At 42.8% G+C, this 26,722-nt stretch overlaps 1 protein-coding gene and 1 pseudogene across 1 annotated transcript; both read right to left on the bottom strand.

Annotated features, from left to right (window-relative positions):
* Nucleotides 1-528: 528 nt before the first annotated feature.
* On the bottom strand, nucleotides 529-1,581 carry LOC110123259 (large ribosomal subunit protein uL18). Its single transcript, XM_070462155.1, has one exon. The coding sequence runs from the start codon at nucleotides 1,510-1,512 to the stop codon at nucleotides 619-621; it is 894 nt and encodes a 297-aa protein (XP_070318256.1). The 5' UTR covers nucleotides 1,513-1,581; the 3' UTR covers nucleotides 529-618.
* Nucleotides 1,582-8,371: 6,790 nt separating this feature from the next.
* LOC110129883 (Krueppel-like factor 11 pseudogene) lies at nucleotides 8,372-11,521 on the bottom strand (annotated as a pseudogene).
* Nucleotides 11,522-26,722: the final 15,201 nt, after the last annotated feature.

Here is a 26,722-nt window from a genome sequence, read left to right as displayed (position 1 = left end):
GTTTTGTATATTTTCCCTAATTGTTACTTTTGGCTGGGAGAAGGTTTTCTTTCAGTTCAGCTTAGTCACTCAGTCGTGTCCAACACTTTGCGACCCCATGAACCGCAGCACGCCAGGCCTCCCTGTCCATCACCAACTCCCGGAGTTCACCCAAACCCATGTCCATTGTGTCAGTGATGCCATCCAACCATCTCATCCTCTGTCATCCCCTTCTCCTCCTGCCCCCAATCCCTCCCAGCATCAGGGTCTTTTCAAATGAGTCAGCTCTTTGCATCAGGTGGCCAAAGTATTGGAGTTTCAGCTTCAACATCAGTCCTTCCAATGAACACTCAGGACTGATCTCCTTTAGGATGGACTGGTTGGATCTCCTTGCAGTCCAAGGGACTCTCAAGAGTCTTCTCCAACACCACAGTTCAAAAGCATCAATTCTTCAGCACTCAGCTTTCTTTATAGTCCAACTCTCACATCCATACGTGACTACTGGAAAAACCATAGCCTTGACTAGACAGACCTTTGTTGACAAAGTAATGTCTCTGCTTTTTTTTTTTTTTTTTTGCTTGTTCAATAAGTTTATTATTGTCTTATCTGAAAAATCTTGATAGAAAATTGTGGTTTGGTTTAACTCTCGGCAGCTCGTTCCTGAGCTCTAAGGAAGCTTGCCTTCTTCTGAGCTACCCGATCTTTCTTCTGGGCAAGTGACATTTTGGGACGGTTCCACCTCTTCTTTTTAACTTCTTTCTTAGGCTTCTTCTCATACACTGGATTCTCTCGTATTGCAGCATGAGCTTTCTTATACATCTCCTCCATCATGTCTGGAGTTATGTTGTTCTTTATGTACTGAGAGAATTGTTTCTTGTAAGCATCTTCATCTTCTTCAATCAGGTAACGCATGTAATCTGCAACGTTCTGTCCCATGATGTGCTTTCGGTGTACCTCAGCACTGAATTCTTTGCTTTCTGAATCATAACCAGGGAACCGTTTGGTACTGTGAGGGATAGACAAGCCTCCATCGACAGCTCCCTTTAGGGCCCCAAAAACTTTATTCCCAGTAGTAGTTCTGGCAAGTCCTGCATCCAAGTAACAGGTGAAGGCACCAGGTTGACCATCAATACTTTCCACATTGTATTCATCTCCAGTCACTTCGACTTGGCCTTCATAAATTTTGTCCATACCAAACCTATTAAGAAGCCTGCGGGCCAGCAGCAGGCCAGTACAATATGCTGCAGCATAATTTGTCAGGCCAACCTTCACACCATATTTTGGGAGTTCGTGAGCATAAGCTGCACAAACTATCATATCTCCTTCTATACGGGCATAAGCAATCTGACAAATGATATCTCTGTTCGTTACACGAACAATCATTCTGTATTTAGGTGTGTTGTACTTATTTTTATCTTGGATTACCAATCGTTTCCGAGCATAGTAGTCAGTTTTGCCCTCTCGCCTTCTTCTGAATTTCACTTGGTATCTCTTGAAGTAGGCCTTGTTCTTGACAACTTTCACAAACCCCATCCTGCGGAACAGAACCCCGATTCCGCGGCTTGCCACAGAGCTGCAGAACCAGCACGGCTCCGTGGGGGAAAAAAAGATGTCTCTGCTTTTTAATATGCTGTTTAGTCCAGTCATAAACTTTCCTTCCAAGGAGTAAGCATCTTTTAATTTCATGGCTGCAATCACCATCTGCCGTGATTTTGGAGTCCAGAAAAATAAAGTGAGCCACTGTGTCCACTATTTCCCCATCTATTTGCCATGAAGTGATGGGACCAGATGCCATGATCTTAGATTTCTGAATGCTGAGCTTTAAGCCAGCCCAGCGTTTCTCATGATGTACTCTGCATATAAGTTAAATAAGCAGGGTGACAATATACAGCCTTGACATACTCCTTTTCCTATTTGGAACCAGTCTGTTGTTCCATGTCCAGTTCTAGCTGTTGCTTCCTGACCTGCACACAGGTTTCTCAAGAGGCAAGTCAGGTGGTCTGGTATTCCCATCTCTTTCAGAATTTTCCACAGTTTATTGTGATCCACACAGTGAAAAGCTTTGGCATATCAATAAAGCAGAAATAGATGTTTTTCTGGAACTCTCTTGCTTTTTTGATGATCCAGCAGATGTTGGCAATTTGATCTCTGGTTCCTCTGCCTTTTCTAAAACCAACTTGAACATCTGGAAGTTCACGGTTCACGTATTGCTGAAGCCTGGCTTGGAGAATTTTAAGCATTACTTTACTAGCGTGTGAGATGAATGCAATTGTGTGGTAGTTTGAGCATTCTTTGGCATTGCCTTTCTTTGGGATTGGAACAAAAACTGACTTTTTCCAGTCCTGTGGCCACTGCTGAGTTTTCCAAATTTGCTGGCATATTGAGTGCAGCACTTTCACAGCATCATCTCTCAGTAATAGCTCAACTGGAATTCCATCACCTCCACTAGCTTTGTTTGTAGTGATGCTTCCTAAGGCCCACTTGACTTCACATTCCAGGATATCTGACTCTAGGTGAGTGATCACACCATCATGATTATTTGGGTCATGAAGATCTTTTTTGTACAGTTCTTCTGTGTATTCTTGCCACCTCTTCCTAATATCTTCTGCTTCTGTTACGGTCCCTACCATTTCTGTCCTTTATTGTGCCCATCTTTGCATGAAAAGTTCCCTTGGTATCTCTAATTTTCTTGAAGAGATCTCTAGTCTTTCCCATTCTATTGTTTTCTTCTATTTCTTTGCATTGATCGCTGAGGAAGGCTTTCTTATCTCTCCTTGCTATTCTTTGGAACTCTGCATTCAAATGGGTATATCTTTCCTTTTCTCCTTTGCTTTTTGCTTCCCTTTTCACAGCTATTTGTAAGGCCTCCTCAGACAGCCATTTTGCTTTTTTGCATTTCTTTTTCTTGGGGATGGTCTTGATTCCTGTCTCCTGTACAATGTCACGAACCTCCATCCATAGTTCATCAGGCACTCTGTCTATCAGATCTAGTCCCTTAAATCTATTTCTCACTTCCACTGTATAGTCATAAGGGATTTGATTTAGGTCATACCTGAATGGTCTAGTGGTTTTCTCCACTTTCTTCAATTTCAGTCTGAATTTGGCAATAAGGAGTTCATGATCTGAGCCACAGTCAGCTCCAGGTCTTGTTTTTGCTGACTGTTTAGAGCTTCTCTATCTTTGGCTGCAAAGAATATAATCAATCTGATTTCCGTGTTGACCATCTGGTGATGTCCATGTGTAGAGTCTTCTCTTGTGTTGTTGGAAGAGAGTGTTTGCTATGACCAGTGTGTTCTTTAGCTCACCATTTGAATATTTTCTTGCCTTGGAGGATTCAAACTTTTTTTCCCCCATTTATTTTTATTAGTTGGAGGCTAATTACTTTACAGTATTGTAGTGGTTTTTGCCATACATTGACATGAATCAGCCATGGATTTACATGTGTTCCCCTTCCCGATCCCCCCTCCCGCCTCCCTCTCCATCCCATCCCTCTGGGTCTTCCCAGTGCACCAGCCCTGAGCACCCGTCTCATGCATCCAACCTGGGCTGGTGATCTGTTTCACCCTTGACAGTATACTTGTTTCAGTGCTGTTCTCTCTGAACATCCCACCCTTGCCTTCTCCCACAGAGTCTAAAAGTCTGTTCTGTACATCTGTGTCAAACTTTTAAAAATGTTATCCCACTGATTCTAAGGTGTCCCAAGTCCTAGTAGCTGTCTTTTCCATGAAGCCACAAAGGATGGAAATATTTTTGTGAAACGACATTTTGAAAGGAGTAGCAAGTGTAATCAGGTGAGAGTGATGGAAAAGGCTATTATTTTACATTATTACTAAATGTAATGTTTTGCTAACCTTTATCTAAGACTACTGTGGGTACTAATTTTGCTTGATTTTGTGCTCAATTTTTATTATTAAAATCTGCTGCATTTTCTTTTAATAAGCTTTGTGTTTTAGGCATACAAAGCCAATCCCATTAAACTCTCTAAATTCAGATTTTTTCAATTGAACGTGAGTTCAGCACATGTTAATATCATTAAATAACTGATTTCTTGTTGTTCAGTCTCTAAGTCGTGTCCAACTCTTTGTGACCCCATGAACTGAAGCATGCCAGGCTTCCCTTTCCTTCACTATCTCCCAGAGTTTGCTCAAACTCATGTCCATTGAATGGGTGATACCATCCAGCCATCTTATCCTATTTCAACTATTTGAATAGCGAATTGGTGGGAAAAGATCTTTACTTCTGAGTTTCGATTGCATTCCTGTGGCTAATTATTCATCTCCAGGATGTGTTGAACTGCACATATGCAAGTTAAAGTTCTGGTTGGAATTGTTTAGAAATGTTTCCTGATAAGGTAGCACCTCTTTTTTTTGTAAAACACAAAGGAAGAAATGACCTGGACCCAATAGCTTGTTAAAAAACATTTTGTTTTTAAACTGGAATTTAATTGACATAGAACATTGTGTAAGTTTAACATGTACAATGTACTAAGTTGATGCATTTACATACTGCAATATGATTACCACTGTAGTGTTAACTAACATCTCTGTCATGTCACATAATTATTTCTTTCCTGTGACGAGAATAATTAAGATCTAGTGTCTTAACAACTCTGAAGTTTATAGTGCAGCATTATTGTCTATAATCGCTATGCCAACAGCTCTTTAGAAAATTCAAGTATTATAGCCATGATTAGAGAGTTACAGGAAATCACTGTAGTAGGCTGAATTCTAAGATGGCACCCCAAGATTTCCTCCTCCAATCCCTAGACTGTGGCTATCACAACATATCTGAAAACAAGATTTTGCAGGTTCCTTATAAGTTGACTTTATGATAGGGACATCATCCAGATGGGACCATTCTAATCACAGGAGTCCTTTACAAGCAGAGTTTTCTCTTCTTGGTAGCCTAATAGGAATTTCAGAGGGGTTCGAAGCATCAGAAAGATTCGATGCACCTTTGCTGGCTTTGATGGTGGAGGGGAAGGAGAGGCCCACGCGAAAGGAGTGGAATGCAGCCTCTACAAACTGAGAGCAGCTCCGGCTGACAGCCCGCAAGCAAACAGGCAAGTGACCCTGGGAGTCGCATAGAACTGGGATTTTGCCAACAACCTGATTAGGCCTGGAAGCCAAGTCTTCCCTAGAGCCTCTAGCTAGGAGCCTGATCTGGTGACAATTTGATTTTGCCTTGAGAGGAGTGCTGGAGCACGGAACCCAGGTGGGCTTGTTGATGTCTGACCTCTAGACCCATGAGATATTACATGAATGCTGTTTAAGCCACCATGTTTGGGGTAATTGTTAGGCAGCCATAGAAAACCAATGCACTATTCCTGGAAGTTGAAGGAACCAGGGTGATTTATTCTGGATAAGAACTGATCATAAATACACGCTACTTTGGCTTCCCCAGTTGCTCAGCAGTAAAGAATCCACTTGCAATGCAGGAGATGCGGGTTTGATCCCTAGGTCAGGAAGATTCCCCTGGAGGAGGAAATGGCAACCTACTCCAGTATTCTTGCCTGGGAAATCCCATGGACAGAGGAGCCTGGCAGGCTACAGTCCACGGGATCACAAAAGAGTTGGACATGACTGAGCACACAGTATACAGTAAAGACCTACTGTGTAGCACAGGGAACTCTACTCAATATTCTGTAATGACCTATATGGGAAAAGAACCTAAAAAAGAGTGGATATATGTATATGTATAACTGATTCACTTTACTGTACACCTGAAACTAATATAACATTGTTATCAAATATATTTCAATAACAATGGATTTAAAAAATGACTGAGGGGGAATATTTGGATAGCTTTTCATGTGGAAAAAGTACTAGACATTTTCTTTTGCTATAGAGCAGTACCATCCAATAAAAGTTTTCGATATGATGGAAATCTTATATAACTTGATTGTTCAATACAGCAGCCACAAGCCGCATGTGGCTATTGAGCACCTGGTATATGGCTACTGCATCTGAGGCACTATTTAAATTTTTGTTTAATAGTATTGACTTTTGATTCAAATAGCCATATACAGTTACTGACTGGTGAATTGGACAGAACAGATTAAAAAGTTAAAGCAGGAACATGCACAGAAGCACCAGGACAGCAGATTTAATTCAACATAAAGGATGACCTTTCCCTAATTGGATCTATTTACAAATAGAACAGCTGGCTTTTAAGCGGTAGGTTGCTAGTTACTGGAAATATTAAACAGAAGCTGGATGACCATGTATCAAGGAATATTATCTGGATGATTAAGTACAGGAAGGATTATTTCTTTGGGAAGGACGTTGCTTAGATGACCTCTATGGTCCTTTCTAATTCTGAGATTCTGGGTTCTACAAAGTGGAAATCGCTTTATTGAACTTCTCCATGTGTTTGGAAATTGACTCCAAGTAGAACCTCTCCCTGCCCCCCCCCCATATTTACTTTTTCAAAATGCACGGAAAAACTTTCATCTTTTTGAGGCAGAGGAAGTTTCTCATACATGAAAATGACATATTCATTTTCTTATTCCACTATGCAAGATAAGTTCTAGAGAACCAGTGTGCAGTGATATGAGTGTAGTTGGCAATATTGTAGTGTGTATTTGAAATTTGCTGAAAGGTTAGTTCTCTCCATAAAAAAGTAAAATGGTAACTGTGTGGGGTGATTTGTGGTGAATATTTAACAATGTATACATATATTGGGTCACCAGGTTACATATGTTAAATTCAGTTGACACTTGAACAACTTGAGGGTTAGGGGCACTGGCCCTTCACAAAATCCCAGTATAACCTTAGAATTGGGCCCTCCATATGCAACCAACTGTGGATCGTGTAGTGCTATAACACATACTTATCTAAAGAAAGTCACGTATAGGTGGACATGTAGAGTTCAAACATGTTCAAGGGTCAACTGTATATATGGATTTTTTTGGTCTCACCATTGGTCATGTGGGATTCTAGTTCCCTGACCAGGGGTCAAATCTGAGCCCAATGCAGTGGAAGCTCAGAGTCCTAACCACTGAACCACCAGGGAAGTCCCTGTATATGTAGTTTTTGATTGTCCATTGTACCTCCATAAAGCTGGAAAAAATACTATAAAAAACTCTTTCTCAAATACATCTGTTATTTTTATTGAGGTGAAATCCACATCACATGAAGTTAACCACTTAAAAGAGTATATAATGTCATGGCATTTAGTACATTCACAATGTTGTGAATAGATATACCTACATTTCTATACATTTGAGGGTGATAACCTGTTGAGAGGAGTATATTATTTGTAAGAACCATCAGAGGGGAGGTATTCTGGAGACAGTGTGAAGTTTCTTCTTAGCAATCTTTGTCTTCTGTCCTTGTCCCTAAGCTTGACTTACTACTTAGCCTTAGATTATATAGAATTTGACCTCTAATAACAGGGATAAATATTAATAGCTAAAAATGTAGGTCCTGCAGACATATTCAGTTCAGTTCAGTTCAGTCACTCAGTCGTGTCCAACTCTTTTTTTTTTTTGCAAATCGAAAGAGTTTTATATGATTCAAAGAAAAGAGTTATATCACACATATTCATTTAAATAATACGTCAAAGTCTGTTACATAAAACATAATTCTGAAACATTTAAAATTTTATCATTGAAACTACTTTAAAAGGCTCAAAGTCAAAGAAGAACAAGCAAAACTGCTTGGGCAGTAAAGTGCACTAGGGGCCGTGCCTCCCGCGCGCTCCTCCGACGCCCCGGCGCACGGAGGGACCTCATGCTGAACACGCCCTGCGAGGCTCCGGTTCTCACGTTGCGTTTGTCAGGTGAAGCTGTTTCCCAACTTGCAATCTTTCCATCAACAACAGAGGGCCCAAAATGTTTACAGAAGGTATTTCAAAGTCTCATCAGGAAATGGAAGTGTAAATCAAAACCTTTTTTCCTTTTTTGCACATCTATTCTTCAAAAACAACACTGTTCAGAGAATGAACTTCATTCAGTATGACAAGCAACCAAACACTCAGAGACTTATTATGCACCAGAACCTTAGTCAGACCAATATTATTTTGTGTTAGTTATGAAAAATATCCGAATTTAATGCCATTTACAGCATACACATAGCAATGTTTATGCTGATCTAGGGCATGAGTGGGAGAAAGGATGGGGTGGTGGGGAAACACGAGCTATGTACATTGAATTCTGGTTCTCTTGTAACTACAGTATGTCTCACGACCAGTAGGAATACTTAGCTATAGAAGTGATCAAAGACACGAAGCCTCTGAAACACAGCCAGCACTTACAGACCTGTATGTCAATCAGCGGTTGATACTAAAGGGTAACTTAATGGGTATCAACTGACATACAATGAATGACTGGGTGAGTGCTATCAAGACTAAAAAAGACCTGAACACAAAGCCTAATTGTACTTACTCAATATTTCACCTTACCATCATTTTAATAAAGGCAAATGCAAATAAATAAGCAGCAAAGACAGAATCTGATTACATACAGCATGACAAACCATTCCCAGGCTCAAAGGGCAGAGCGACATTGCCATGGTCCTTACACACCTCCTCTTGCCTGAGTTCCCAAGGCTGCCCAGTGGAGGCAGTCTCAGCAGCTTCCTGGACACCAGGGTGCAGTCTCTACAATGCTGGGACCTGTGCTCACGGCTTCAGTGAGGCCCGTGGCCTCTTCTCCAGGCAAAATACCCCATTCCAAGTACTGTTCTGTTTGATCAAAACAACTCCCTTCCAACAATGTGAATGAAAGGACAGCTTGGTAGGATTATTGCTGTTCAGTGTTACTAACATTCCTTATCACCAATACTTAATAAACAAAGGAATTGGAACACGGCAGCTGGACCGCACACAGCTACTTCACCTCACATAAGCTTTCCTTCGATGGAAAGTTCCTCCAACAACTAAGGACATCTTTTTCTCTAAGAAGTGATTCTACCCACAAAACACTTGGGTAAGGCCACAGCAAAGGAAGTCAAAGGGACAGAGCAGCTGGGTCTGAGTGCTTAAGTCATCTTTTCTTGGTGTCTGAGGTACAGACAAGGGACTGTGAATTGACCACAGACACTTAGATGCTACAGCAGCTCCCTGCTCACTGGATATCTACTGATTATTTTAAGCTCATCTCTGGGGCACAATCTTCACAAGTCACACCACGGACACAGGTGACTAAGTTCTACTTAAAGAAAATTCTAATTCCTTGGGCTACATAAAGCCTTAAAAGAAACTCTTGTCTGGAATTTCCCTTGAGAGTATTAGGAAGAAGCTGCCTGCAAAGGTTTTCCCCCGCACCCATTTCTTTAAGAGGCCCCTATTCAACTAGTTCTGATTTTAAAACCTCGTAGATCTAAAAAGCCTGATTGCAGAGCTATAAATTTTTTTTTTGCCTGAATAATGTGTCAACTTTACCAAAAGCAGGGTTACTATAAAAATGTTAAACACTTAAAAGAAGACTGTAAAATCATCTATATAGAAATCGGTGATCTGAGAACCAACAATATAAGTATCTTTTTTATAAAAAACAGTATAAAAATTAGTACCCTGTCTCAATCCTACAAAACAGGAATAGGAAGGTTGTAAAAATCCAAATTTTGCAAAATTTATTGCCAAACTGTGTGTCTGAATGCTGGTGATTTAGATTACCAAATTTTCTTCCATTTCCTTAAAAGAACTTCTGAAAGTACAAAAGATACTTAACAGGGTCCCAACCTAAAAAAAGACAAGTTAACATAACGTTCATCAGAACCAGCTCCCCTGGCCCTCAAGACAACTTTTTGCTGTTGTTTTTGGAGAGAAAACCATCACTTCCATGATTCCTGAAAAAAAAAAAAAAAAGGCTTTGGAAAATTCCCATCCATTACCCCCCCGCAGCCCTTTCAGGCAGAGGCCGGCGCACGCTCCGGCGGGCCCCAGGGTCCTCTGTGGAGGCCGCTCTGTTCAGCCTGCCGAACGCTGCCTGCCAGCCGGGGACCCTCTTGGTGGCCACGTGGCGCCGGGCGTGTTTTGTCAGGTGGTCGCTGCGCATGAAACGCCGGTCGCACACTGGGCACACGAACTTCTTCTCCCCAGTGTGAGTTCTGCGGTGGCGAGAGAGTTCATCTGAACGAGCAAATTTCTTGTCGCAGCCGTCCCAGCTGCAGCTGAAAGGCTTCTCTCCTATGTGAGTGCGGAGATGAGCCTTGAGGTGGGAACTTTTGAAGTAGGTTTTCCGGCAGCCTGGAAAGTGGCAAACATAGTTCCTCCTTCGGGAAAAGTCTACCTGAGGGGCACAGCTCTGACTGGATGCAATGAACACTGGAGCAGGCGCAAGGGGTAGGTACCTGGAGTTCCCAACAGGCATGCTGCCGGCTGAGCACGTGGCAGGCTGGGGGAGGGCGCCCTGGGGCAGAAGCAGCATCACAGTTCCCTGAGGCACAGACGGTCCCACGAACACAGGTGGGGGCGCGGGAGCCGCGTGGGGCAAGACGGGCTTGACAAGCCCCGCAGACACCTGGGGAGGTGGCTTTAGAACAGCTGGTAACAGGCCACTGGGTCCAGTCACAGGGATCATTTGGCAGAGGACAGGGGTACTAGGAATGGGGACGGAAATCAGAGGGGTGGCTTTCCTTGCCAAGTCGTTTTCATAACTCTTTGGTGAGCAGGTCTGAACTGCAATGGGCCACCCTGCCTGCTGGCCTTTATCGGCGGAGATCAGGCCACTGGACTTGTGCAAGCAAGGTTGACAGGACACTGAGTTCATGCTAAGTAAACTGTCTGTGAGGTGCATGTCCTGCAAAGTTTCAACGTGCCCCAGGAACTGTGCTTCTCCTTCTGTGCAAGCTGGAAGCTGGTGTTCTTGAGTCTGGGCGGTGGGACAGGAATGGTGGGCAGGAGCAGGACTCCCGCCAGCATGGCCAGTGATACCCGTCACCGTGGCCTTGCAGGGCGGGCTGGCAGCTGACTCCAGCAACTCCGGTTTCGGACAAGGCAGGCCCCCCTCCGCCGTCCTGCTCAGCACTCTGGCAGCCCCAGCAGAGGCTGGGGGGACCGCCATGACCACGGGGGCTTTGGAAGCAGTTACTTGCGAAGGAACAACTGTCCCTGTCAATGGTTCCAGGAGGTCAGGGCTCTGAGGAGGAGTCATGCACAGAGTTGATAGAGAATGGAAGTCCTTTGGTAGCTCGGGTGGGGCCGTGTCCACGTGCACTGATGTGGTGACATCCCCAGAGTCAGAGACAGGTGTGAGGGGTCTGATCTTCAACAGGTCGGCTTTCTGGGATCTCTGACCCCAGGAGCTCATGCAAACAAGAGCCTCCACAGCTTCCATATCATTCTGCTCCAACATGCTGCATGTGGACCTCTCGCTGTCATGTCGCTTCCTCTCCAGGATTGACTCACATATGTCCATGATGTCAACCACGCGCGGCGCGTCGCCCGGGCCCTCGGAGCCCGGCGCGTGCATGATGCCGGCGGCCCGGAGGCAACAAAGCGCCCGCGAGGCAGGAGTTCGGGGGTTCGGCAGCTGCCGCACGTGCGCGGCGGGCGGCGGCGGCGACCACTCGGAGCACCGGCGGCCGGCGCGCGCCTCCGCCCGCCCGCCATGTCCAACTCTTTGCGACCCCATGAATCGCAGCATGCCAGGCCTCCCTGTCCATCACAAACTCCCGGAGTTTACTCAAACTCATTGCCCATCGAGTCGGTGATGCCATCCAGCCATCTCATCCTCTGTCGTCCCCTTCTCCTCCTGCCCCCAATCCCTCCCAGCATCAGGGTCTTTTCCAATGAGTCAACTCTTCGCATGAGGTGGCCATTAAGTGAGCTCATAGGAGCCCTTTGCACAGAGTGAAGTGTTCAATAAACATGATCTATTGTCATTGTGATCAGCAATATTATAACCTTCAGCATCAGCATCTGAAATGACATGTGATCTTTTTGCCTCTGAGGAGGAGAGCATTGTCTTTGGACGGGCATACAAGGCCTATCGACCAACCGGGGAGGTGGAGCAGGAAGGAAGCACTGTGTTGGCTAAGGTCATTTTTTTTTTTTTTTTGGTTTTACACAAAGAGGTGCTGCCTCAACAGGAAACAGTTTTAAAATTTAACTTAGGAGGTTGGAGAGTGTCAGTCTCTCTCTTTTTTTTGTAACAATGTATTTGTATTTTTTCTATATCCTCCAACTCCAGAGTTTTTTTTTGCCCCCCACCCCCGCCCCGAGTGTCAGTCTCTTGAACTATGGACCTGGTCCTGAATCCCAGGGAAAGAAAATAAATCGTTTCTGTGAGAGTTTCTGTTAGTGTCATGCTGTAGAACATTCTCACACTCCACTGACCTCTTCACCTTGACCAAGCCTTTCAGATGCTGTCACAGGAACTTCCCCGGAGGTGAAATCTGGGCTTTATAGGACCATCTCCATTGAGCTTGTTATGCTGCGGGTTCCTTAGAGACCATTCGAGAAGCCTCGGTTCATTATTCCCCCCCAGCGTGGTGTCATTAGGGAAAACCAGATCTGCCACTTAAGTGCTTCCAGGCCTTTGGAAGAAAGTGTCAACTGAGATGACAAGTCTTGTCTGTCTGTACGGTGCTTCCGATTCTTCTCCACAGGAATCCTCACATTTGGCCCGCCTTTGGCCAGATCTGTGCTTTGTTGTTTCTGGGCATGCTAGAATTTTTCTGGCAATTGAACCCATTTGTGGGTTTTAATGGTCTTCAGTTGACAAAGCCACTTGTTCCTTTCTTTCTTTTTTCCTTCAAATACGATCTTTTCTAAGGGTAAGAGGAGTTTTATTGTAGTCTGTTTAAATAGCCTCAGAGTAATGACTGTGTAATTGAATGCAGTCCAACTGTTGATAGCGTTTCAACTAACAACGTGAACTATTAGGAGAGATTGGCAATACGAGATTTTCATGTGTGCATGTGGCTACAATTGGATGAGGAAACATAGATCTCTTATTTAAGAAAAATACACAGGGAGTGCTTTTGTAAGCAAAGACTCCTTTCTAAATGCAATGAAATAGATGGGACTCAGGCTCAGAAACAGGATGGAACAAAGAAGACTCCTCAAATATGAAGTCAGGGGTGTGGCGGTGGAGGTGGGGGCACATAGGGAAAATTGGGGGCAGGTCAAGGGATCCGATTTTGTTTCTGGGTCCCTTCTAACTTCCTGTGTGGCTTTGCCTAGACACTACCTTTTTGGGCCTCAATTTCCTTATTTGTATGAAGATTGTACCAGAAGAACTCTAAGATCACTCTGGTTACAGACGTCTGTGCTTCAGTAATTCCAGATAGAAAAAATAATTTTCTTCAATTTGGGTGAAAGTTAAGGATTAGTGCTAAAGAGGAACTGAATCACCCATTGTTGTGATTTTGCAAAAATTATTCTATTTTTTTTTTTTCTTTTGACTGCGTGGCATGTGGGATCTTAGTTCCCAGACCAGGGATTGAACCTGTGCCCCCTGCAGTAGAAGCATAGAGTCTTAACCACTGGACCACCAGGGAAGTCCCTGTAAAAATTATTCTAAAATGGCTGTTTGTGTTTCCAAGAAGCACTAAATGCATGATCCTGAGTTTTGAGTTGATACAAGTTCTCAGATCATATCTTACCCTGTGCCTTTGTGCTTTCTCATCTAGCTGGAAAAAAAAAAGACCCTAAATGTTTAAACAGTGTTCTGTAATTTCCAGTTTTTTAAAATGTCACAACCCGTGAGGTTGGGCATGAATTACTATCCCCGTGTCTATAGATGAGGAATATGGGGTGCAGAGAAGTTAAGCATGTGTCTAGTAAGTGATGGAGCTGGAACTTCATCCCAGGACACATGTCTCTAGGATTAGTTCCCATACAACTCCATATTTTGAATTGTGATAATCGTTTTATCGAGCAATTGTTTTACACCAGATATTGTAAAAACTTTTTTTTGTTTTCTTATTACCCTCCTTATTTTCCAGACATGGAAACTAAGGTACAGAGAAGTGATGAATCTTGGTTAAGGTCAAATCCTTCTTATAAGATAGGGCTGAGATCAGATTGCCTGTTTTGACTGTAGCTCTGTCCTCTTACTATTTTAATAATTACTGTGTTTGTTAGGCTGCTTCTTTTGCTAAACAAACCTTTTTCTTTTTTTCCATTTATTTTTATTAGTTGGAGGCTAATTACTTTACAATATTGTAGTGGTTTTTGCCATACACTGACATGAATCAGCCATGGATTTACATGTGTTCCCCATCCCGATCCCCCCTCCCACCTCCCTCTCCATCCCATCCCTCTGGGTCTTCCCAGTGCACCAGCCCTGAGCACTTGTCTCATGCATCCAACCTGGGCTGGAGATCTGTAAACAAACCTTTTTCAAAGGTGATTTCAATAAGTATGTGATTGCAAAAGCCTTGGAAGTAGGAGCTGAAAAGCCAGGTTAGGCTAAGATGAACTATTCTCATCTCCAAACTGCACAGCTGCAGTTTCAGCCCTTGTCCAACCCTCATCCATGAGGTATTCCCTGAAGTTGTGCAGAGTGGTTCTAGAAAACTGTTCTGTTCCAGCTGTCTGGATCATTCTTTCATCAGATGAGCTTGTTCTTTTCCTTCACTCAGCCTCTGTTCAACCACACCCTCTTTGGAGAGGCCTACCCTGAAGACTTTATCCAAAATGGCACCCTTGCCTTTCTAGCTGCTTGCTCTGTCTTCTTTTACTCCTTAGCACTTGTCACCACCAGAGAGACTATTTCTTTAGTTATTTGTTGTCTATCTCCTTCTACTATTGTTGTCGTTGTTGTTCAGTTGCTCAGTTGTGTCCGACTCTTTGCAACTTTGTGTACTGCAGGCATGCCAGGCTTCCCTGTCCTTCATCATCTCCTGGAGTTTGCTCAAACTCCTGTCCATTGAGTTGGTGATGCCATCCAACTGGTTTGATCTACTTGCTGTCCAAAGGACTCTCAAGAGTCTTCTCTTGGCTCAGCTGGTAAAGAATCTGCCTGCAATGTGGGAGACCTGGGTTTGATCCCTGGGTTGGGAAGATCCCCTGGAGAAGGGAAAGGCTACCCACTCCAGTATTCTGGCCTGGAGAATTCCAGTCCATGGGGTCACAAAGGGTCAGACACAACTGAGTGACTTTCACTTTCTAGCACAACAGTTCGAAAGAATCAATTCTGCAATCTCCAGGATTTTTGTCTGCTTTGTTCATTGTTATACTTACAGCTCCTAGAACAGAACTAGGTGCAGAATATTTACTCTGTAAATATTTGTTGAATGAATGAAAAGAACAATGACAGTGAGGGTAGTGGTGGTTGCTTATGTCTGAAGTGTAAGGATGTAGGTGTGAACATGGGCAAGGATCACTAGAAATTCTGGCCAGCGTCAGGAAACTGAAGGTGGGATGCGTTGTCCAGCTGGGAAAATCAGAATGTGCTGAAAAGAGATAGCTCTGTGAAATGAAAATATCTCCTGCCATATCAATAAACAAGAAATGTCACAGCCATCAGCGATTTCTGGCCTCCAAATGTGAATGAGGGCTCCCAAAACTGCGATCCAGCAGATGCTGCCACTCCCCATGGTGATTGCTGAGGAGCTGGGGGAATGCAAGAAGCAAGGTGAACAAGGAAACAGGATTGGCCCCAGATAGCTGAGGTGCATATGAAAGGAATGAATTCAGTGAGCCCAGAGGCTTGCATCTTCCCATACAGTAGAATGCTAAATTCCTTAACTTGATACCTGACCTTTGATGTTCAGACTGCCTGCTCCCTTTGTTGCAAACTTGTATATAGCCTGACTCCCCCACTTGCCTCCTTGGAGCAGTTTTCTCAGAGCTGTCTCCTGGGTTCAGAGTCCTAAACATTCTCACCGAATAAAAAAATTCTACTTTCATGTTTTGACATTTTTTTTTTTTTTGTAGTCGACAGCTCCAAATATATAACCACTAAAATTAGGTAGCTTTAGGTTTTAAAGTAAATGGATCTTCCCAAATTTCAATTTAAACTATGGATCCTGGAATCTTTAGAGCTCATTCAGTCCACCTCCATCACAAGGACAGTGAGACAGGGGAAGAAGTAATAATTTGCCCAAGATCAAACCTGTCCCCTTAGCTGACAAGATCAAATGGAAGCCTGGAAAGCTGAGTGACCTTGCCCTGGGAGATATTTTCATGCAATATGATGATGGACTGGATAATTCCTAATGACTGAATGAGTTTCTTTTGACTTTTATGACTGTTTTGCTAGGGATCCATATTTGAAGACCAAGGGGTCCATCGAGATAGTGTGGTTTATAAGAAATACAGATTTGATCAGTTAGCTGACCAAAAGATATTGGCTCAGAGCTCCTAAACCCTTGCAATTTCCTAAGCCTTAAAAGTGTCTTTTTCTATGTTAATAGAGTTACTTTTGGAAAACAATTAGGATGGTGAGGGGGTGCTGGTTGCCAGGAGAAACAAATCACATGATTAGAGGGTTGGAGCTTTCAGTCCCCCTTCTCCCTCCACCTTCTCCCCCTCCCCAGCTTTAACCCCTGACCTCTGTGGAGGGGAGAGGCCTTTGGAGGTTGAATTTCAAAAATAGTGGTTAATCGAGCATGCCTAAATAATGAGGCCTCCATAAAAGCCCAAAAGGATGGGGTTTGGAGAACTTCCGGGTCAGCGAACACGGGGACATTTGGGCAGAGGTGTGGGTCTGCCGAGAGCACGTACCCTCCGTGTAACCCTTCCACTGGATGTTCGTCTGAATCCTTCATCATAACCTGTAATAAACTGCTAAAGGTAAGTGTTTCCCTGAGTCTTGTGGGTCAAGAACCCAAGGAGGGGAGCTCTGGGGACTTCTGATCTATAGTCAGCTAATCAGAAGCACAGGTAATAACCTGGATTTGGAACCGGTGCCTAAAGTGTGTGTTGGGGGGATGTTTCGTCTTGTGGGACTGAGCCCTTAAAGTGTGGAATCTGACACTATCACCTGGTAGGTGGTATCAGATTTGAGTTAAATTGTAGAACATCCAGCTGGGGTCGCAGAGAATTGCTTGATGTGGGGAAAAACCTCCACACATTTGTTGAAGTGTTTTGTGTGAGTAGCCAAGAAGACTCATGAGTGGGAAACTGAATTTTTCAAATGCAGCAGCCTATAAGTAACCAAAGTGTACCAAAAATATTTTTAGGAATACAATTTTGTTAAGATTTCAGAAATTTTTTGGCTCTATGGAAACACCTGGGGAGTCTTTAACAAGTTACTGATGCCTGGGTCCCACGTCGAGAGATACAAATTTGATTGTGATTCTAATATGCTGGGGCTTCCCTGTGGGAGGTCTGGGTTCGATCCCTGGGTTGGGAAGATTCCCTGGAGGGAGGGCGTGGCAACCCACTCCAGTATTCTTGCCTGGAGAATCCCCACGGACAGAGGAGCCTGGTGGACTACAGTCCATGGGGTCACAAAGAGTCGGACACGACTGAGCGACTGAGTGCACACACACTAATGTGCTGACTAGGTTAAGACTCATAGACTTGGAAGTCAGGAGTGTGAATTTGGGAAGCAGACAAACTAGCATTTACTAATTAACTGATTTTAAAAAAATGTATTTATTTGGCTGCACTGGGTCTCAGGTGTGGCATACAGGATCTTTAGTTATGGCATGTGAGCTCTAGTTCCCCAACCAGGGGTCAAACCTGGTTCCCTGCATTGGGAGCCCTGGGTCTTTAGTCATTAGATCACCAGAAAAGTCCTCAAAGTAATGTTTAAATCACCTCTCTGTCTTACCAGCTGCTATGATTTTTGAGTAACTTAATCGTTCTGAGCCTCAGCCTCCCTATTTGTCAAATGAAGGCAACCGATCTCACAGGAATTTTGTAGAGATTTCATGAGATAAGGTCTATAAAGCGTGTAGTATGTTGTCTGAACCATGTAAGCAATTGATAATAGCTGCTATTATCACTGTTATTATCATGCCAAATAATAGTAATTATACTGAATAATCAGCTTTCCCCCCCTCTGTATTCAGAAAGTGATTACTTTCAGGGTTTGTTATGATCCACATAGTCGAAGGCTTTAATGTAGTCAGTGAAACAGAGGTAGATACTTTTCTGGAATTCCTTTGCTTTCGCTATGATCTATCGAATGTTGGCAATATGATATCTGGTTCCTCTGCCTTTTCTAAACCCAGCTTAAACATCTGGGAATTCTCTGTTCATGTAATACTGAAGCCTAGCTTGGAGGATTTTGAGCATAACCTTACTAGCATGGGAGATGAGTGCAATTGTCCAGTGGTTTGAACATTCTTTAGTACTGCCCTTCTTGGGAACTGGGATGAGGATTGACCTTTTCCAGTCCTGTGGCCACTGCTGGGTTTTCCAAATTTGCTGACATATTGAGTGCAGCACTTTATTTTTTTAATTTTTTTATTTTTAAGTGCAGCACTTTAACAGCATCATTTTCTAGGATTTTAAATAGCTCAGCTGGAATTCCATCAACTTTACTAGCTTTATTGGCAGCAGTGCTTTAGGGAAGCCTGGCGTGCTGCAGTCCATGGGGCCGCAGAGGGTAAGACACTACTTGGCAATTGAACAACAACAGCACTTTAAGGGTGTATGAGGATTAGTGTCTCTTGGAACGCAAGGAGATCCAACCAGTCCATCCTAAAGGAGATCAGTCCTGGGTGTTCATTGGAAGGACTGATGTTGAAGCTGAAACTCCAATACTTTGGCCACCTGATGTGAAGAGCTGACTCATTTGAAAAGACCCTGATGCTGGGAAAGATTGAGGGCAGGAGGAGAAGGGGACAACAGAGGATGAGATGGTTGGATGGCATCACTGACTCAATGGACATGAGTTTGGGTGGACTCCGGGAGTTGGTGATGGACAGGGAGGCCTGGCGTGCTGCAGTCCATGGGGTCGCAAAGAGTTGGACATGACTGAGTTACTGAACTGAACTGAGGATTAGTCAAATGGTAGAGTTTGAAACTGGGGCTGCCTTGATGCAGCTGTGTGTAGGGAAAGTGAAAAGTTGCTCAGTCGTGTCCGACTCTTTGCGACCCCATGGACTATACAGTCCACGGAATTCTCCAGGCCAGAATACTGGAGTGGGTAGCCTTTCCCTTCTCCAGGGGGATCTGTGTGTAGGGAGACCTGTATAAAATGAATGAAGACTGATTACCAAGTGGGACAGAGGTGGTTAAAGCAGGCCTTCCATGTAGTTCATTGTAGAAAGCGCTGCTCTGAATTCTGTGAGAAGTAAATTGATATATCGCTTCCTGGGCTACCTACCACACGGGTTGAAAGTGAGGCAGTGGTCGATGTTCAGATCCTCTGTGGGCAGGGTTGGGGCAGCTGCAAAGCCAGATCCAGGCTCCAGAGAAGCAGCTGGGCACCATGGCCTGGGACCCACTCCAAGCCTGCACAGAGCACTTGAACTACTGAGAGTCGGGCTGATTAAGGTCCGACAGAATGCAGGTGGGGAGCTTGACCCATCTCTCTGGTTTCTTCTTTCTCTCTGGGGAAAAAAGACAGCAATAATAATAACAACAGAGAAACTTTTGCATGATAAAAACCATCTCTTGGCTAGACCCAAATATTCTACCCCTGGGAAGCCTGTTTTGCATTTGTAGCCAGAGGGAGTTGAGGTAAATTGACCTCCTTTCTGATGATGCCGTTGTAGGAGACTCAGGTTTGATTCCTAGGTCAGGAAGATTCCCTGGAGAAGGAAATGGTAACCCACTCCAGTATTCTTGCTGAGAATCCCACGGACAGAGGAGCCTGGCGGGTTATATAGTCCATGGGGTCACAGAAGTCAGGCATGACTGAGCATGCACAGATGATGAGTCCAGACCCACTCAAGAGCTCTGATTTAAAAAAATTTTTATTTAGTTTTTAATTGAAGGATAATTGCTTTACAGAGTTTTGTTGTTTTCTGTCAAACCTCAACATAAATCAACCATAGATATATATATATGTCCCCTCCTTCTCAAACCTCCCTCCCATCTCCTCCCCATCCCACCCCTCTAGGTTGATACAGAGCCCCTGTTTGAGTTCCCTGAGACATACAGCAAATTCCCGTTGGCTATCTATTTTACATGTGGTAATGTAAGTTTCCATGTTACTCTCTCCATACATCTCACCCTCTCCTCCCCTCTCCCATGTCCATAAGTCTGTTCTCTATGTCTGTTTCTCCATTGCTGTCCTGCAAATAAATTCTTCTGTATCTTCTTTCTAGATACCATATATACACATTAGTATACGATATTTATCTTTTACTTTCTGACTTCACTGTGTATAATAGGCTCTAGTGTTCATCCACCTCATTAGAACTGACTCAAATGTGTTCCTTTTTATGGCTGAGTAATATTCCATTATATGTATGTACCACAACTTCTTTATCCATTCATCTGTCGATGGACATCTAGGTTGCTTCCATGTTCTAGCTATTGTAAACAGTGCTGCAATGAACATTGGAGAACATGTGTCTTTTTCAGTTTTGGTTTCTTCAGGGTATATGCCTAGGAGTGGGATTGCTGGGTCATATGGTGGTTTTATTCCTAGTTTTTTTTTTTTTCTTTTCTAGTTTTTTAAGGACTCTCCATACTGTCTTCCATAGTGGCTATATCAATTTACATTCCCACCAACAGTGCAAGAGGGTTCCCTTTTCTCCACACCCTCTCCAGCATTTATTGTTTGTAGACTTTTTGATGATGACCATTCTGACTGGTGTGAGGTGATATCTCATTGTAGTTTTGATTTGCATTTCTCTAATAATGAGCAATGTTGAGCATCTTTTCATGTGTTTGTTAGCCATCTGTATGTCTTCTTTGGAGAAATGTCTGTTTAGGTCTTTTCCCCACTTTTTGATTGGGTTGTTTGTTTTGTTTTTCTGGTATTGAGTTGTATGAGCTGCTTGTATATTTTGGAAATTAATCCTTTGTCAGTTGTTTCATTTGCTATTATTTTCTCCCATTCTGAGGGTTGTCTTTTCACCTTGCTTATAGTTTCCTTTGCTGTGCAAAAGCTTTTTAAGTTTAATCAGGTCCCACTTGTTTACTTTTGTTTTTATTTCCATTATTCTAGGAGGTGGGTCATAGAGGATCTTGCTTTGATTTATGTCATCGAGTGTTCTGCCTATGTTTTCCTCTAAGAGTTTTACAGTTTCTGGTCTTATATTTAGGTCTTTAATCCATTTTGAGTTTATCTTTGTGTATGGTGTTAGGAAGTGTTCTAATTTCATTCTTTTACATGTGACTGTCCAGTTTTCCCAGCACCACTTATTGAAGAGGCTATCTTTGCCCCATTGTATATTCTTGCCTCCTTTGTCAAAAGTAAGATATGCATAGGTGCATGGGTTTATTTCTGGGCTTTCTATCTTGTTCCATTGGTCTATATTTTTGTTTTTGTGCCAGTACCATACTGTTTTGATGACTGTAAGAGCTCTGTGATTTTAGATGAAGTCAGATTTTACACTGGTGTATTTTGGCTGGCAAAATTGGTAATAAATGTGGCAAGATTGGCAACAGTCTTGTGAGTTGAAGCAATACCATACTTCTGTGTTCACCAAAATACCAGAAAGTTGGAGTCAGTTAAGAGAGAATGGGAAGCAATACAGAATGTTTGCAAATATCTTTATTTGGGCTCTTCTTCAAAAACAGAGCCATTCTATGCATCGCATATTTTCAAAATACATTTCAGTTAACTTCTGGTTGTGTTTTTAAGAGTAAAATGGAGCTGATTCTGAATGAAAGTGCCTGATCCTCATTTAGAGAGTAATTTCCATTAAAATGACTTGAAATTCATTTTGTAAATCATGCTTATTTTGATATTAGACCTTGTCTACAGACATAGTGGAAGAGTATTCTTTCCTAATCTAATGGCACCAATTTTCCTAACAGCATCTCTCATAACTTTCCATAATTATTAGTCAAAACGTACAAACGTCCACACATTGCTGGCAATAAGTCTCAAATAGGATGGAAATGAGCCTACACTTCTTCCATGTGGGTGAGCACACATTTTTTGAATGCCTTAATGGAACTGACACAGAAAACTTTGTGGGCCTGTTTTCCCAGAGATAAGGAGGAAAGCTAATTAAGACCTTAGTCACTTCTATGGGGGGTGTTATAAAGTACAAGAAGCTTTTAATTGAGTTTTGCTTCCCTTTTAAAAAATAATCATTTCTACCTCCATGTTCAGGCGATATTTCTTCTGTTTCTTTCAAAATAATGCTTGTTTGATCTTAGTTATAAATGACACGTGGCAAATAGGCTTTATGTGCCAAATAAAATAATGAAGTTGGGAGAAATTCACACTTTTTTTTTTTAATAAACTCTTTTAATTTTGCATTCTTGGTTTATATTAAACACAGCTACCAATGGCTGTATTGTCAATTGTTACCAACATCCTTTGAGACCTTGAGCCTGTGTATGGATTTGAACATTTTAAGTTGTAAATCACTTAATGCCCCCAGCCCTCTTCTTCCTCCTGCCCTGACTTCAGCTGCAGGATAAATGAGTTCAGCTCAGTTGTATCTGACTCTTTGTGACCCGACCCCATGGACTGTGGCATGGCAGGTTTCCCTGTTCATCACCAACTCGCGGATCTTACTCAAACTTGTGTCCGTTGAGTCGGTGATGCCATCCAACTATCTCATCCTTTGTTGTCCTCTTCTCCTCCTGTCTTCAGGATAAATAGCCTGCAGGATAAATATCTTCCCTTTTATGGTGCTGTTAGATCTTGGCAAGTTTGAGTTAATTTCAGAACATTCAATACTGTAGCTCACTCCTGTCATTTTCCAACACCCAGAAGCGTACCTTGCGTAGGCAGGATCTCTCTGCAGCCCACTCAGTAACATGAGTAATGATCTTTAAGTGAACCATATCAAGAGTGGAAGGGCTTTGGATAATTTAGATAAGAAAATTTGAATAAGTGTACATTTCTCTAAAAGTTGTCACTCTGATTTTCTGCCTAGTGGGACTACCCGATCCATTGATGCAAAAAACCTCTCAGAGGGCTAGAAACCATTTTTTCACCCAGCCAGGGAGGGCGCCTGCCTGTGTGCTTATGCGGTGTGTGTTTGCCTGTGTGTATACCTTCTCATGTCTCCAGAGGTTAGAATGGTAGATCCATAGTTCCTTTCAGACTCATGAATAATAAATACTGGACAGAGGAGCATAGATGATGTTTTTCTCCTGTTAGCACCCCAGCAGATTCCTGGATGACTGTTCTGAGCCCCGCCAGCATCTGACGCTCTGCCAACTTGTAATTAAAACTCTTTAGAGTGAAAGCTATGAGTCCTCCGACATTGATCGACACCCTGCTCCGTGCCTGTGACAAAGGGCAGGAAACCAGGTTTGGGCTTTTCTTCCCTTTTCTAGAAGAGGGAATCTTAATTCCCAAAGAGAAAACCTAGTAACAGGTAGAAGACCTGGATTAGAGGGGTGAGAGAACCTTAGTTAGATTTTTTTTTTTCTTTTGATGTGGATCATTTTTAAAGTCTATTGAATTTGTTACAATATTGCTTCTGTTTTATGTTTTGGTTTTTTGGCCCTGAGGCATGTGGGAATCTTAGCTCCCCAACCAGGGATTGAACCCATAGCCTCTGCATTGGAAGGTGAAGTCTTAACCACTGGACCGCCAGGGAGGCCCCAGATACTTTCTGATTGCATTTACCCCTAACACATTTAAATTTTTCTAGCCAGAGCCTAGGAAGTATAGACCACAATATTAGGTGGCATTCTAGGGAAGGAAGCCAATGTAGGTTTTGGGAGGCTGTTCCAGGAACCCTATTATATAAATGAGCAGGAGAAATGGCTAGAAACCAGCCTTGTTTGGGGCTGAGAACTCTTACCATTTCCTACATTTACTCACCTGTTTGTCCTTCCTAACAACTTTAGGAAATGGGCTGGGCAATGGCAGTTATCCCCATTTTATAGATGACAAAACTGAGGCCCAGGGAATTTATTCAAGGTCACGCAGACTGCTGCCATATCAGAGCTGCTTTTCTTTTCAGCTCTTCTGCTGCTTACATCTGTAATGCAAAATAATTGTGTATGCCTCTGGGTTTTGTTGTTGCTGTTGTTAGTTTTTGACTGAAAAGGATGAAGAATTCATTTCACCTCCATTACCTCATCCTTCCCACCCTGACTTCTTTATCAATGTGTTGTAAGCAATGACCAGGACCACGAGGAAGTCACTTCCCTGTGCTGAGCTCCAGTTTTCTCGTCTGTAAAGTGAGAGTTGGATCAGATTCTCTTGAAGTTTCCTTTCAGTCCTGACCTTTTGTGATGCATTGAGAGTCAGTGAGCAGTCTCTGAATCATTTACACAGTTTCTGGTTCTGCTTGCTACACAGTTACTGTAGAAGAAATGTTACCCCAGTCTGCCTATGAATCAGTGAGGAGTGAAGAGTTAATGCTTAAATTTGGACCTTATGGTTGCAACTATGACTTATGTTGAGAAAGAATGTTAAGGTTTCTTTGTCCACTGACCTGTATCAACACAAGTGAACCAGAAAACTGCTGCTCCTGCTACATCCTGACCAGAATGCCCCATCACCAGTGATGCTAAATGATCGTGATAATCCCTGAAGGAAAAGTGGAAGTCCAAGTGGAAGGAAAATCGAAGTCCCTTCGATTCCATGACTGGCCTGACACTGAGTCCCAGAGACCATGCCCATCAAGCCTCTCTCTCCACTGGTAAGAAATGCTGCAGGTCATCTTATCAGGCCATGATTAGGCTGATGTGCCTTTTTTTGCTCTGGACTATTTTAGTCATCTCATTTTCAACCGTCAGTTTTAAGGGATGATTCAGACAGCTTGCATTGTGCCAGGACTGAGTTCATAAAGATTTGTTGTCCTTTTCAGAAGCTGGGTAGGGTAAAAAACACTTGTATGCTTGATGGAAAACAAGCAGCCATCTGGCTAATAGCCACATCACAGATGGGCAGTGTGATAGGGTGGGAAAAGCATGGGTTTGCAGTCAGTCTCTCCTGAATTGAAATCCCAGCTCAGCCACTTACAGGGTGTGTGACCTTGGGCAAGCTTCTCAACCTTGCAGAGCTAGAGTTATCTCATATGTGTAATGAATATGATAATGCAAATTTTTAAGGAATGTTATAATTTATGAAGAGTTCCTAGCACAGTGCTCAATAAGTGGGAGCTGTTTTATTAAGGAAGAGCAAATGTCATCATGATACTGTTTCTATTTATACATGTGTTTCAAAGGCTGTATTTGGAAAGAAGCCCAGGGCTCCTTTTATTCCTCTGTTTCTGCCTCATTGCCTAGTACAGTATCTGGGATATAGTCAGCATCCAAGAATTACTAGTTAAATGAATGACCAAATGAAATGAGCCACAGTAATATGAACTAGATGGCAGCAAAGTCAACTCCAAGGGCTTAAGACTTACTCAATTAGTAAGTAAGTGGGCAAAGACAAGATTCACACCTGCATCTTCTGATTCCAAGGCAACTGTTTGCGTGCAGTACCTACCTTATTAATCTCTGTTTTGTCCACTCACGCTCCCTGGTTTAGGTGCTTTTGTGAGTCTCTAAATATTTGGCAATCAATTCTTTGCTAAGTTTCTTTTTCTAAGTTGGATAGATAGGACAATCTCATTTGTTCATGCATTCATTCGATAGTTTTGAGTATGAGAGCAGAGAGTTTGAAGCAAAACCTAAATTGGAGACCTCTGTGGGGCCATAGCCTTTGCACACAGCCTTAACTCCATATCTGTTATAGGAATCTATAGATAATTCCAGAATAGTCTGCTGGTCAAGCTTGGGGCAGGTTTATTAGGTCAGAATTTATGAGACTGTAAAAGAACAAATGATACTTCTTGATTGGAGGCTAAGAAAGGACCTTGATTCCTAGATCTGGAAAGAACATTTCAAGATATTTTGGGAATAGAAATCAGTGTGTCCTGGTGTCCCCATTTAAAGCAAAGGAATGAAAAAAGTACTTTTCAGATGAACCAAGATACCACCATATTTTTGTGAGTAGTGGTGAGAAATTTCGAATTTCGGAGCTACATTAAGACAAGGATAAAAAAGTATCATCATATCTTCTAGTGAATGATCATTTGCTCTGGGGGTGGATGGTGGGATGAGCAGTCATAGGGATCAACATGAGAATTGTAAAGAATGTGCATCTTGGAGTCAGAAATTTGGGTTTGCGGAGCACAGGAAACATAGCTGTGTGATTTGGGGCAGCCCCAGTATTATAATCTATGAACAATAGAATCACTTTATATTATTGATATGAGATGTCAACATACATGTATAAAACACATCAGCATGGCATCTGTCACACAATAATAGCTCAATAAATGGTATCTGCTATTAAAATCTGGACTCCAGACACCATGTTCATTATATTAGCTTGGCCAAAAGTTCATTCAGGTCTTTCTGTTACCTCTTACAGAAAAACTTGAATGAATTTTTGGCCAACCCAATACTACACTGGGCTTCCCTGATGGCTCAGATGGTAAAGAATCTGCCTGCAATGCAGGAGACCTGGGTTTGATCCCTGGGTTGGAAAGATCCCTTGGAGAAGGAAATGGCAACCCACTCCAGTATTCTTGCCTGGAGAATCCCATGGACAGAGGAGCCTGGCAGGCTACAGTCCATGGGGTCACAAAGAGTCGGACACGACTGAGTGAACTAACAACTACTACACTGCTTAGTAAGTGTTCATTAAATGGGGTAATGTATAGGATTAGCAAAGCTTGGATCTAGCTTTGAAATGGAATGAAATTATTATCTGAATGTTCAAGGATGGTCTTCCGTGTTCTGCCAGTTGGTAGTAGCCAAGGAAGCCAAAACCTTGTGGAATTTCCACGTTGAGTCTGGCATG

The sequence above is a fragment of the Odocoileus virginianus genome, unplaced genomic scaffold (assembly GCF_023699985.2).
Source record: "Odocoileus virginianus isolate 20LAN1187 ecotype Illinois unplaced genomic scaffold, Ovbor_1.2 Unplaced_Scaffold_1, whole genome shotgun sequence".
In the NCBI taxonomy this organism is placed as follows: Eukaryota; Metazoa; Chordata; class Mammalia; order Artiodactyla; family Cervidae; genus Odocoileus; species Odocoileus virginianus.
The sequence above is the reverse complement of the archived record's forward strand: the minus strand, read 5'-3'. Positions and strand labels throughout refer to the sequence as shown.

Excerpts from the sequence above, each read along its gene's own strand:
- LOC110123259 (XM_070462155.1), bottom strand. The coding sequence starts at position 1,512 with ATGGGGTTTGTGAAAGTTGTCAAGAACAAGGCCTACTTCAAGAGATAC.